Below are 14096 nucleotides of genomic sequence, written 5' to 3' on the forward strand. Positions count from 1 at the left end.
GCCGCGGGGCCGCAGCGCGGCTCGGCTTCGCAGGCGCCCGGGATACGCCACGGTTTTGCTCTGCAGGGCTGAAACACGGAGGGGCAGGGCCTCCTTCCCCTAAAACTCCTGGGAAGCTTTGCAGGTGCATTCGGGCTTCGCCGGGGGCGTACGTGCCTCGTCGCCATGCGAGGCCGAAAGAGGTTTAAAAGCTGTCTCGGGGTCCTTGAGCGGTGACGGGCGTCACTCGGGGTTGCGCGGCCCTTCCCGGGTGGAACGCTGTCCCCAGCAGCGGGAGGCTCGCACCCGGGAATGGTCGGGGTCCTGTGGAAAGGTCCGAGCGCCAGCTGGCTCCTGGGGTCCTGTGGGGTTGTATTAACGTGCAGTGAAATGCACGGCTCAAAAAACGAGGAAGCTGACGTGATGCGTTGTGAAGCCGCATAAAGCGATAGCGAACGGTGGGAAAGGAAAGCCTGGATTGCTTGGGAGCAGTGCTACAAGACTTGTGTGACAGGCACCTCTGTGGGAGGCGTCATTAATGCTGAACTGGTACAAACATGCAGTTAAAAAGTGGCCCTTGACTACTGTTTAGAAGTGTACTTTTCCCTGAAAAATTTTCAAAGCTTGACTCTCAAGCGCTGTTTCAAAAACAGCATAAATGCTTTTGAAAACTCCTTTCTGGATATTGGGTCATATTCATATGCTGGAATGGGACAGCTTTTATTGTCAAAACCATAGTGCATAATATATGAAGGCAGAATATTCTCTTAAATATGCCCATATTTTAGAACCTTACATTGAGCTTGTTGCTTGGGCATGCAGTGAAATGGTTTCTTTATTCAACCAAGTTCCACACATTATTTTATCACTCTTTGTCATTGTCAGAAATGTAGAAAAACTTGGGAAAAAGGGTTGTTGTCTTCCACCTTTAAAAGAAGTTCTGAAAGTTTGCAAAGGAATGTTTTATACAGAGACTTAATGCACATCCTGGTTTTATAAATATATCGTTTTAGTAAATCTGAAGATATTCTTTCTAGAAGGTGTTTTTAATAGCATGCAGGCAACTACCAGTATCAGCCTGATAACTTCTTTTTTGAAATCTATTCTTTTATGTTTAGGTGTTGATCAGTGCATCCAGAAGTTTCTGGATGTCGCAAGACAAACGGAATGCTTTTTTCTACAAAAAAGACTGCAGCTATCAGTCCAGAAACCAGAGCAAGTAATTAAAGAGGTATGTTTAAATTAATTTACCTGTGTTGTGCTAGATGAGATAAGCTGTGTACCAGTACAGTTAATCGCCTCATTCACATTAATTTTGGGTTTCTCAACACAATGCTGTATCTTAAGTTGCTAGAACTTGACTGTTAACATAGCTCTCGCCATGAACCTGGAGAAGCTGGGTGCCTGCTGCTCAGTGGAGTACTGGAACACAGATGGTAGTTTCATTGGAAGAAACAAACCAGTTAGTCAAATTTTGCTGGAAGTAACGATCTCTGAAATATCTGATCTAGGGGAACAGAACTAGTGCATTCACAGTGCATTCCCTCTGTTTCCATTATTAGAATCCCTATAAGATCAGCTTGAAAACTCAAGCTAAAGAAATTATATGCTCTTTATGTGAGGTGGTTATTCTTATGAATACTGTCTGTTTACTAATACACATTTTTTCATCCATAGGATGTTTCAGAATTAAGAAATGAATTGCAGAGAAAAGAAGCATTAATTCAGAAGCATTTGGGTAAACTGCGACACTGGCAGCAGGTCCTGGAAGATATCAGCGTACAGCACAAAAAGCCTGCAGAAATGCCTCAGGGTCCATTAGCTTACCTAGAACAAGCACCTGCTAATATTCCTGCTCCAATGAAGCAAACATGATCTTTGATTTTGCATATCTGAATATTCTTACCAATGCAAAGCAGTGGTGTTCTTTTTACTTTGTATGCTTTTTGTATAATGTAATTTGTACTACAAATATAAATAGTTAAGACAAGCAAAATAAATTATCCTTTTTTTTTTTTTTTTTGCAAAAATATGGATTGGTTTTGTATTTCAATGGAAAATATGCAGAGTTGCTATTCAGGATGCTTTCTGGTAGAAGTGTGTTTTCCACACTTTCCCTCTTTCTAGAAAGGGTGGCCCTAGCTCTCCCCTAACTATATCTTTGCTGGTATGATGAAAATACTTGCAAAGATTACTGTTTGGTTTTACTGGAATATTTAAATGTTTTGTGATCCAGTAATTATCCGTAACTACCACTGTAGAAGCACCCTTAGAATTTTCTGTATCTAGGTCAGATGAAGAGTGTGCTTTTTTTGAAGTGAACTGTCCATCTCCACTGGACTTTTTACTCACCTCATGAAGGGCTCTTGGCACATATAAATTTGTTTCTTACAGGATGAAATGAAACTGCAAAATTCATACCCCTGTAGGGGATAGGTAGTGCAGGCCCAATGTTACTGATGTTCTGTCTGTTAGGCTAGTGTAGAAATGGTCCAAAATACCTACGCTCAAAAGAAAGACCGCTCATTGTGGTTGTTGGGTCATCAGCACTGTCCAGTCTACAGAACTAGCTTTTACTGGGGTGCACTATTTAGTAATCCAAAGGTAGCCAAAAAAAGATTTCGGAGGTAGAAACAGCAAAGGAGTCCTGTCTCTCTATTGCTAGGCAGCAAGCTTAATTCATCCGTATAGGCAGGAAAGCCACTTTCTAGGGACATCATTTTGGGGACAGAATTAATAAATTAGAATATTGTAACCCTGGAAATTAGAATTAGTAATTGTGTATTGAACTTCCTAGTGTGCTTTAAAAGTTTTTGGGGCAGAGTGGATGAAAACTCGTAACAAAAAACTTAGCCCTGTACATACCTGATCCTCTCACAGATACTGAGGCACTCCTCAACGTTACTTACTGCACACCGTTTTATCCCCTTCTTGATTGCATGTATAAAAAGTGTCTTTTTGCCAAATCTGATGCCAAAGTCTCCTTCCAAACCGAACAGTTCATCTTGGAAAAAATACTAAACAGCTGGGATGAAAAGTATTGGCTTGTAGAAGCGTTCTGCCCCGTCTGCCACCTTTTTACCATGGGTGAGGTGCAGCGGCTGTTTTGTAGTAAGTGCTTGCATCTGTTGGTACAGTTCTTGCTGGCTGTTTGATGTAAGAAGGTTAGGCTGGAGGTATGGCTGTTTGCACACATAAAATTTGCTATGTAGCTAGGACCTGCTGGTTGAAATTAAATGGGGATTCAAATTGTACAGCAGTTGAAGATGAACTATGTTGTCATAAAACACTAGGCTGCTGGTTGCACAATTCCCTGCCTTTCACATTTGTTGATGAATTATCTAAGGGTTAATTTCTTCATGGCTGTTTTTCCTCCCTGTAATGAGTTAGCTAGCATGATCTGATAAATGTAGTCATTCGGCCACTTTGCATTTTGGAGGGCGTAAGAACAATATTGAGATAAAATGTACAAGTACGCAGTTCCCATAAATCTGGAACTCAGTGTATCAGTCTGACTCACACTTCAGCATAACATAGCACTATTTTGCAAAACATGAAAATGGATGATTTACAAGCAAGTTTTAATGTTCGTACTTACATATTACCCTAATTTATCAGGCTGATTGTTACATGTATTGAAGTGCAACAGGAATATTATATTGCAACGCAGACAATACAAAACAGTTTATTAAGCAAACCAGAAACTATTTCTAAACCAGCTTGCTATAAACATGCTATTCTTGGAGGTATACTGCATGCTGTACAGCTTAAAATAAGTTTAACAAACTTAAAAGATTACATTAAAAACTTAAAAACTTAAAAAATCACATTACTATAATGCAGAAATCATTTTAAACAGCTGATGAAGCAAATGTATAAACTTACAGAAATCACCTACAGAAGTAAGATCTTTTTTCAGCTGGAGCCAGATTGACAGGACGTATCAGAGACCAAATTGCATATTTAATGTAATTGTGGAGTGGTACAGTCTCTTGATTAAAAAGTCTCTTCATGTAACAGTATCCAGAACTTTGCTTTTTCTTCATTTTTTACAGAGGTTGTTAAAAAAATGCATTTTTCTGAAATCCATGCCTATAACTCTGTAGTAATTAGACGTAAGAGAGTGCAGTCGTTCCTAATTACTTACTTGGAAATTACATCTTCCTTTTTTTTTTTTCCCTTCCTAAATTATATATTGGACTATCATTCCCTAAAAGGAAACAGGAAGAGCTTTTCTAGTAATTCTGAGAAATACGGAAATAGTTTGCTTTAAAATGAAAAATATTTAGTAAACCATTCTTGATGCTGAGGGTCTTGGTTTAGGTCATCTTTGGTTTGTGGTGGTTCATTGTCATGTGTCCTGTGCAAACAAATAAGCATTAGCATCACTTACTTACAACCTTATCAATATTTAATACTTTCTTCCTGGAAAAACTAATGATCCTATTAATGGATCTGTGGTCACATGAGCTGGATGAGGCCAAAAGGTGCCAGCTACAATTTCTAGTGGGATCTGTGCTAGCCAAGTAACTGGGCTAACAGCACTGGCAGTAACACAAAGCGTGAAAGGAGAGCTAAACAGCTATGGAGAAATGTTTGAACATAAATCTTGACATCTAAAAAAAAAAAAAAAAAAAGCATGCTTCAAGAATATGAAGTCTTGAAAATCAGAACATGGCAGCTGCAATTCACTCTTAAAAATACGAAATACATTTTATGCATTGAAAATGTTGGGTAAAAGTTTATTTGGAACTGAAGGATTTATCTGAATATTAACTGGCTTTTATAATCAATTCTATTACACAGTCCCTGATTTTTCAGCATTCAGGATGCCTTTTTAATACATTCATTTCAGTTAGCTTATAGTAGCAAATATGACTTCATTTATGATTGACTGATTTAAAAGAGTAAGTAAGTAGCAGCCAAGCTACACTCAGTCTCCCTGTACGTTTCCCTTTAAAATACAAATCTGATTTGCCTTGGCAGTCTTCTGGCATGACACAGAATGCTTTTATCTTTAAGGTGTAGGAATTGCCAAACTGGATCCAAGCCTGTGTCCTGGGTTATTGTCTTTGGCAGCAGACAGCACCATCTGCCTTCAAGGAAAGCACTCTCAAGCACACAATTTACATGAAAACTAAACTCCACTAGGAGATAGGTGAGAAGGCTGGCTTTTGTAGTGGTATAGTATGAAGTATAGTGGTAGCTTGTTGGGGTTTTTTTAAAATTTATCATTATATCTGCATAATGTTAACTGCATACATTTTTAATTTTCTTGAAGACATAGTTCAGTCATGTTTATTTAAACACTAAATAACTCATAAATTTGAAGAAAAATTCAAGCTTTTCAGAGAAAAACCATCAAACTAAGAAGTTTTTAGTTAAGTATCTGCTAATCAATATTTAAACCTCTAAACCCTTTGCCAAATGATTAGCCTAGATTCATTCAAATACCTCCTAAAATAAAAATATGCCATCTACATCTGCCAAGTAGAAAGCAAAGAAACGAAAGAAGGAAAACACATCCTTAACAGAGCCACTGATACGTGCCTGAAATTTTAAACAGCCATGTTCACTATTAACTACATTCTTAGTTAAATACTTGCAAATCCTCTTTTTTTGTACCAAGAGGGGTTGCAAGCATAAGCTCTGCTGGGTAGTGATTATAGCCTACTTCTGCAGTGAAGTTCTGGGTCCCTCTGCAGAGAATTGAACACACGGAGTTCACTGCATGACAGGAACCTTACATCATTGTTTATTTCCAAATGTCTAATGTGTTTGAATTGCCTACAAGATTCTGAATACAATTTCATTTATCATCTTATACATCACTGCAAAATGGACAAATACCTTGTGGCAGCACTGCTGTCTGAGGACTGTGCTGATGGAGAGCCCACCCTGAGGCAGCCGGGACCCGGGTCTAAGCTTGTAGATTTTGTTATTTGAGGAGCACTTCTTTTTGATTTCAAGTCACAGCTCAAAAAGCTCTTTGCGTAGGAAGCTAAATTTGGAACGCTGACAACACGACTGGGCACCTCAACCGTTTTCTTCTGCTGCTTTTTATTGTAACAGAAAACTTCATTACACAGATATTTTTTTTAACACTTTATACTATAAAAACCTCAACAATACCTTGTTCCCAGATATCTTGTGAGGAGCACCCAAAAATGAAGATTCCCATCTTTTGCTATAGGCATTTAAAATACATTGTCAGGGTATGCTGTGAGGTTCCATGGATTAGGCAGTCCAATTAAAACAACTTGTTTATTTGACCTTGAGGTTTTAGATACATCAAAGCCAGTAACTTTGCAGAGCTCAGTTAGGTGCTTTCCACCAACCTGACCTCCCTTCTTTCCATGACTATTTGTAGACAGTATCATACACAGGGGCTGGAATGATAAGGGCAAATCCTGCACAGCCCAAACACAATTCATAATTTTCCTTGATGCATGCAATACCCCAATTAGCAACTCCCAAATCTGCAAGCAGCTCCCAAATCTGCAAGTGATGGTTGTGCTTATCCCAGTGGAAGACTGGCATCTTTGGAGTTCTAGTGTTTTATATTTGCTTAAACACCTGTATCTATGTGCGTATATACTTCTACTGAACTTATGTTATACTCAGCACGTGAGTGTAGGTTGTGTTACTGGAAAGAATTCTACCAAATAACATTACCATAAAAAATCAATAGGACCTTTATTGTCTTGATCATCTGTATGATTCAAATAGCAATAAAACATGACAATTTGTGATTTTAATTGCATTGCCCATCTTACCTTCATGGAAGGAGTCAAGCATCCTGTATTAGGGTTAAAAGAAAATGATCGATTCCTGTAAGATTCAGTGTTGGCTATAAGTGAATGCTGAAATTTTCTTCCTTCCTAAAGGGAAAGAAAGTTATGTGTATGGAAACATCTATTTGTGGAAGTTGAAATGGAAACATATATTTGTCAAAATATTCTAGAACAGAAAGTATCAGTCTGAAGCAACGTGTGAAACACTGCATAGAGCCTTCCAACAGATTCCAAACTATGTATGTACATATAAAATGAAATCTTACTGCCAGCTGGTTGATAATCTCTTCTCTCTCACTTAATTTGTCTTGCAGACAGCTTATAAGGTGTGTATCTTCTGATCTGGACTCCCACTTTCTTGACTGTTCTTCTAATTCTTTAAGTCTGTACCAAGGAAAATGCAGACCGGAAAAAACTTCCTCAGACCAGGTTCAAGAGATACCCGGGCTGTACTCTGCCCTAAATTCCACGCCTAAAATACAGGGACATAGTCAGGTGTTTCTGATAAAATAGCATATTTTAAAAATAGGCATCTGTACATGGATTACATAAGTATAGAATGTTGTGGATTTCCAAAATAAACTGCCACCAGGGTTAACCCACAACACCTGTCCAGTATAAAATCCAGCCCCTGGTGTAAAATACTAACAAGCTTGCACATCACATTGCTAGTCTAGTTTCCTAGAGAAAAAAATCTGTGTAGCAGTATCTATGCATGTCTGTATTAACCTATTTGTTCTCTTTTCTGACCCAATAACTTTATAATCCACAGGCTGTTTCCAACTATATTTGATAGAGGCCTCAGAAATACTCAATTCCTGTAACTTTCATGAAAAGAGAGGCTTGGATATACATGCTGCTTTAGTGAACCCTCTAAGTCAAAACCTGTAGTGTGAGTTCAGCTCTTTAAATGCCTTAATCAGGGGAAAAGATTCAAATGAGAACTTACACCTTCTTAGAGATGGTGTGGGAACATACATTTGACTGACTCATGAGAAAACAAGTCAGTATTTCATCAGCCAAATTAATGAATTTTGCTGCTTGAGAAACTGAGTGTTATGAAGTTCAGCTGCCATACTGAGAAATGTATTACAGAATACAAACCACCATTTTGTGGGGCTTTTTTGGTGAGGGTAAACATTTTTGAGAGGACCCCCCCCCCGCCCCCCATCTTATACACTTAATTTAGTGTATCATCTCAGAGTTTAGATAAAAGATAAATCTTAACATCTCAATGGTCTGAGACCTGCTTACATGCAAGTAGGTCTCTCTTCTGGACCTATGCTGCACAGCTGGGATAAGAGGAAAAGGACAAGGGATTATTTCTGAGTGGCCTCTCCTGTACAGTCTGAAGCACCACAGAACTACTTAACTCCACAGGGGGTTGCAAAGTGCATTTATTTACATGAGTTAGTGGGGGCTGTCCTGGGAAATTTGCAAGGGAATGAGGATGAGCAAGAGCTTAACCTCCAAGATGCTGCTCTGCTGAACAAAATTAAGTACAAGATCATGGATCAAAGCCTCTGGTATCATCTGTGACAAAGATTATTTTACACTTCATAAAATTGCAAGATGCTAAGTGCAGGTTTTAGTTTAGCATTGTAAAACCATATGTGTAGTGCTTTACATTAAAAAATATTCAGTTTGTTACAATATATCTGGGTCTTTTTGTGTTTGTAAAGGAAATACCTATACACTTATAGTTCAGTGCTTGTAATATTCTACCTGTGAGTAATTAAATATTATACATACTAAGAATAATAATTTCAAACAGAACTCATTGCCAGTATGAGCCAGAGTTTCTTTAAATGACTTACTCAGTTTCTAAGGAGAAAATCTTTGCTTGGAGATGTGCCCGAGTGCCGCTGAAATCAGATAGTATGTTTTCGATTTCCTTCCAGTGATCTTGTTTCAGTATGTCCAGTTCTTTTTTATGCTTGATATTGAGGTCTTCTACCAGTAGCCTTTCATTGGTATTAAAACATGTCTGAATTGTCATGTTTCAATACTAGTTTATTATCATTGATCAAAGCATGCAGTTTTGAGGTCTTTTATTGACTACAAAGGTAGTTAACTGGGCACAGCTCTGGGCTTCTGCTTACTGATTTGACTGACACTTCAGTTGCAATCTGAAGCAGAACCATACTAACACTGAGGAAGAGGAAAATTATTTGGAGACCTTCAGCCTTCAGGAAACAGAGGGTCTGTTTTATATAATGATGCTATTGATATTCTGTCTATGGTTAGTTTGTACATTAATCTTAATGGTCAAACATGACAATAAAGTACCATAGAAACTCACTTGTATTAAGCAAAATTATTTTGAAATCTCTGGGATTTTAACATGAGGCTCTGATGCTGTATTTCCTCACATCATGGCACCAGAAACATTTAATACTGCCTACCACCATCCTAAAAATAATTTTTTTAAAAAAGTGAAGGTAAGAAATGTTATAACAATGCCTTTAACTACATTTGTCTTTAATAGACAATATATTTTGAAAGATACTGCTATTTGATTAACACCATCGATTGAAAACTAAAAAATGCCTAACATTTTTTCAAGCCTAGCCATAACATTGCTTTCTGATACCAACCCTAAAACCGATAGATTTCTACTGAAGAATCATTGTTAGCTTGTTGCCTTTTGTTTGCTAACATTTTGTTAAACCTTGGAGAAACTTTTACATTAACTCAATGCAAAGCCCATGTTCTGTTGTTTACTGATTAAACAACAAACAGAAACGTCAAACTCAGGAGATTAACAACTGTAATTTTCACAAAAGATATTGTTTACTTTTTTTTTCTTTTTAGTGTATTTCTAAGCCCCTTTCACTTGTTTCTGAAATGCTTTAGGAAAGGCCAAAAGGCCCATGAAAGGTTTCAGCCCTTGAAATTAGAGCACAGCCATGGGAGTGATTGATTTGGCATGTGGTACAAAATAAGCAGCAGAAAAATAAGAGTGAAAATGGGAGCAGAATCCCTGAAATGGTTCTTCAGGGGTAGAATAAAAGCTTTCCTTCAGAATAGCCATTTTGGGACTTCTCCTCTCTTTGCATAAAAAAAAAACTTTGTCTGCCCTCATCCTAGTCCTTACAAAAGGTTTCTGTGCTGGAGATGGAATTCACACAATTCACAAGAATGGAAAGGAGAATAATTACTTCAAGAAGATTACTGGTTTCACTTACTTGGCAACAGTAGGAATAGTAATTTTAAGTAATTGGTTATAAAAATTTGGCACATGCAAATAACAAGCCACTATCAGCTTTCAAATCAGAAACAACTATATAGCATAAGACAAGGTCACTGTTGTTAAAGTAACAGTAAAAAAGCTGTTATTTATATGCACTCACCAATTTAACTATTCCTCTACCCAAATTATTGGTCCTGCAAAAGCAAAATGAGCTGCAAGTTAACGTTCCAGATCTTCCATGGGTTAATTTCAGAGCAGCCTGTATCAGGTGTCTAGGACCATTTGAGCTCTTTGGTTCTACCTTCTGTTATTTGAAGGATTCCTCCTCACATAATTTCCATTAATGCTTCCTTCTCAAATGCTTACTGTAGTAGAGCTACACCATCTATCCCCTGTAGAGATTATCCTCCAGCCCAGCAGCTTTAGCATTTGAGGCCTTTTAGACCTCATCACTGACGTGAATAATTCTCTTCATGAACAGAGGCTCTAAATTCCTTCAAGGTAGCTGCAGGGCACTGATGAAACTCTCTGGTTTGCAATTCTTTCTGTTGATCTTGCTTCAAAAGCTTGAAATGGAAGTCACTTTCAAGTAACTCTCCAAAGAGTGCAAAGGAAAAAAAAAAAAGTTTCTTTTTCGTTCTTTAAATACCTACTGACTGGTAGACAGAAACGGAATTACTCTGGCCACTCTGACAGTCTGCTGAGAGACTCTGTATCCTTTGAGTGCTTTTCTCTAGACTATATAGGACATGATTTTAAAGATTCCTTTAAGGGTATACTCTTCAGAAATCCTTTTATATATACATCTTGAGTAGTTAGGGGCATACATTCTACACCATTGCAGAAATGAATTGAAAGTTACCCATGCACCAGATCCCTCAATCTCTCTGCAAAGAGAATGTGTCAAGTATGATCACCCAGAAACTTCAAAGGATTCAACAGCCATACAAATGCACTGGACAGTGAACCCCAGTCTTGTCTCCCATGTAAAAGGTAAGTCCTGTACTTTTTCTGTACACAGATGGGAAGACTGCTATTACTGCAGTGCAACACGTGCTTCGAGCCTGTGGCTACTCCAAGAGGATATGGTCCATCTTCTGCAAAGACAGCCAAGACTACTAGTCAGCTTGCCCTCCTGTGCCCTGACAGCATATTACAGCTCCAGGCTTCCATCAGCCCAGAGGCACTGTCAGTGTCTGCTATCACTGCCCTTACTCCCCCAGTGCAAAGCTGGCTGTTACAGCGAAAGCAGAGTCTCACAGAGAACATAAGGCATTCTCAAGTGTCTCCTTTAGAATTAACAACCCTTTGGTTTCAGCTACAGAGAGTACCAAAAAAACTGGTATTTATTCTCAGAGACTTCTACTTTTTTTTTTAATAGCTCTTGGGTGAATCTGGGATTTGTTTTCTTCTTCCAGTGCCTTTCAAAGGCTGACGTTACGCAGATTTTCTCAGGTCACTCCTGTGGGGCTACACTGGACATAGTTCTCTGTGACATAATGAACAGTTAGTTCAAATGCTTTTATTATGGCTGGAGAGAAATGTGAAATGAACTACTGCTTTTGCAAAACTCCTAACCTCTAAAATTAGTACTTTAGAGATTCTGACACTCCTCACATTTAGAACACTTCTGATGCTGGCATCATTGTTGACTCTCTAGATAGCACTATGAAGTGTGAATTTAAGGCAAACCTTCTGTGCTGTTTCTCCCTATCCTGAAGCTGTGCAGCTTCTTGCTTCTGCGACTCCAACTCAGCACTGAGTAGCTCCATTGTGTCCTTCAAAAGTAAATTCTCTTTCTTGAGTTCGGAAATTTCACTCTGACATTTTTCCAGTTCATCATGAAGAGATCTGATCTGGCTCTGGCTACTTCCTTCCTAAGAAAAAGGCCAAATTTAGTTATTCACAGCCTCTAACTATTTAACGCGAAGAGCTCACTGGAATTGTGTGTATGGAATTTTTGTGAACTGATTTTTCAATTATATGTGCAATTCTATGTGAAAGACAAAATCTATGATCAAAACTTCCTGAACATATTTTATAGTCCCCATAAAATTTATTTTATTGTAACATTCATTTATTGTGTTGTAGATTCTGATCTTTAAATGGAAAAAAAGCCTGGCCATAGGGAAAAGATGGTAAACAATACTAACATTTTAAAATGTGACCTAAGGGAAGGAAACCCATTTCATTTCTGTAGGAGATTCTGTACACTTCTATTATCTCTGGAGAGAGAAATTTCATACTATTGCTTTCGCCAAACACAACATGGCAATGAAGTAGGAATTGGATTCTTGCCTGTTGTTTCTTCAGTGTCCTCACACTCCTCAGCTCCATTTGGAGTTCTTCTATTTGTTTCTTGAGATTAGTGCACAATGTCTGTTGCTCAGACAGTTCCATCCTTACAGATCCTAGTAACAATCAGACAGACAATTGTTAAAGCAGTCAGAGGCCAGCTGGATGGGGAAGGTAGATATAGACAATGTAGATGAAAACACTAATACCTTACATTTTGCTTTGTTCTTCAACTCCTTTGACATTAAGTATAATGGCCTCCTATTACTCAACAAGTAACTCAGTTGAGCAATAGTAAGAAGATATGGAGCTACTACAGCAATGATTCAATATTGGAATCAGAGAGGTAATACTGTGGCAGTTGTTTTGCAGACTAAATCACTATAATTGCTTCTTCTAAACTTGAACTTTATTGGAGCACCCCTGAGAATCCCTGTTAAGTCCACTGGTGTTTTATAGAGGGCCATAAGGCAGACTGAGGAGAGCTCTATTGTCTCCCTATGATTTTTCTGGAAGTTGTTCTTCAGAATTTATCTATTGGACATATAAACTTTAGAGCGCAACAAATCTTTCTAGCAAATTTGAATTACTGAAAAAAAAAACCAAGAAGAGAATCCAGTTTGTACTTAAGGTACTTTCAGATTATTCTTTCTTTAATTAGAAAACCTTTTATAGATGAGATTTAATAACCTGAGTTCAAACCAGAGATACTACAGGTCCTCCTAATGCAGTGTTCTGTTTAGTTCTGAAGAGTTTATGAAAACCTTCTAAACTGACTAAACAATACGTATGGAGCAACTGATCTCCACTGCTGAACTCAACAGAACAGACTTGAACCACATATAATAATTCTTCACATCACAGAAAAAGCAGGAGTCATTTACACTAACTACAATATTCTAATTTAATATACCTGATAATGCATACTTGAATGTTGTACACCAGGCTACTCTCCTAGCGACATTCTGCAGCTAACAGTTGAGAGCTAGGTTAACAAAGAATATTAAGTCTGTATTCCTAAAATTGCAGGGTATGGAAAAGGAGATTCACAAAGAAGATCTGAGTTCCCAGAAGATGGGAAAGAAAACGAATGAGAGAAAAGTCAGTGCTTCTCAGCATATAATCAATGACATGCAACATTATACCTAGCAACAGGGTTTGCTGCTTCTGTATCTGCTCGAGTTCATCATGTAATTCTTTCTTTGCTTTCTCTTCCAAGGTTTGTATTTCCAGCCTATGAGACTGATGTTGGATCTTGAAAGTCTCATTAAATTCCTTTTTCAAACGTTCTTCTGCTTCCTGTAAGCAAAAGCCCCACCCCCCCGAAAACAAAGTAGTTGGAGCCTATTTATCACCTTGTTGTTTTACTTGTAATGCCAGGATGAATCTGGTCTTTCACTGTAGAACTTTTATTTTCATCACCACTTTACATGATACTTCATCAACACAAGAATAAAAAATCAGTTAAATTTAGTTAAAAAATATAAATTAATAGGGACAAGAGAAATTGTCAAGATATCTATTAGATTTGTTGTACATTATGAAATAGTAACACTGACATCTTTGATCTATTTGGCATTAGAAAGATGTTTTATTATTCAACATACAAAGTCCCCCAGATTTGACCTGTATGTCATTACTTATCATAGTGCGTCAGACAAAGGTTTCTATCTTTCCTTGTATTGTTCTTGGCTAAAACTTCCACTGTCATTAGAAGTCCTGCTGATACACTGTGAACAATGGAGTAGTCGCTCTGTAGTGGCTCTGAGAGCAAACTCTTATCCTCAGTTTCATTTTTACCAACTTACTGCCTTCAGCTTGGTTTTGTTAAAGCT

General features: G+C 38.0%; 2 protein-coding genes across 2 annotated transcripts in view; one reads left to right on the top strand and one right to left on the bottom strand.

Annotated features, from left to right (window-relative positions):
• Positions 1 to 1999, top strand: part of MED28 (mediator complex subunit 28) — a gene marked incomplete at its 5' end in the record, with an annotated part of 2340 nt that extends 341 nt beyond the window's left edge. The window contains 2 exons of the mRNA XM_010576886.1: positions 1098 to 1210; positions 1657 to 1999. Of these exons, the coding sequence (XP_010575188.1) occupies positions 1098 to 1210; positions 1657 to 1854 (311 nt within the window). The remainder of the gene's footprint in view (positions 1 to 1097; positions 1211 to 1656) is intronic.
• A 3776-nt stretch (positions 2000 to 5775) lies between these two features.
• Positions 5776 to 14096, bottom strand: part of FAM184B (family with sequence similarity 184, member B) — a gene marked incomplete at its 5' end in the record, with an annotated part of 38156 nt that continues 29835 nt past the window's right edge. The window contains 7 exons of the mRNA XM_010576887.1: positions 5776 to 6032; positions 6756 to 6860; positions 7040 to 7157; positions 8591 to 8769; positions 11595 to 11843; positions 12265 to 12377; positions 13407 to 13560. Of these exons, the coding sequence (XP_010575189.1) occupies positions 5808 to 6032; positions 6756 to 6860; positions 7040 to 7157; positions 8591 to 8769; positions 11595 to 11843; positions 12265 to 12377; positions 13407 to 13560 (1143 nt within the window). The remainder of the gene's footprint in view (positions 6033 to 6755; positions 6861 to 7039; positions 7158 to 8590; positions 8770 to 11594; positions 11844 to 12264; positions 12378 to 13406; positions 13561 to 14096) is intronic.

Source organism: Haliaeetus leucocephalus, unplaced genomic scaffold, assembly GCF_000737465.1.
Source record: "Haliaeetus leucocephalus isolate CR32 unplaced genomic scaffold, Haliaeetus_leucocephalus-4.0 Scaffold545, whole genome shotgun sequence".
In the NCBI taxonomy this organism is placed as follows: Eukaryota; Metazoa; Chordata; class Aves; order Accipitriformes; family Accipitridae; genus Haliaeetus; species Haliaeetus leucocephalus.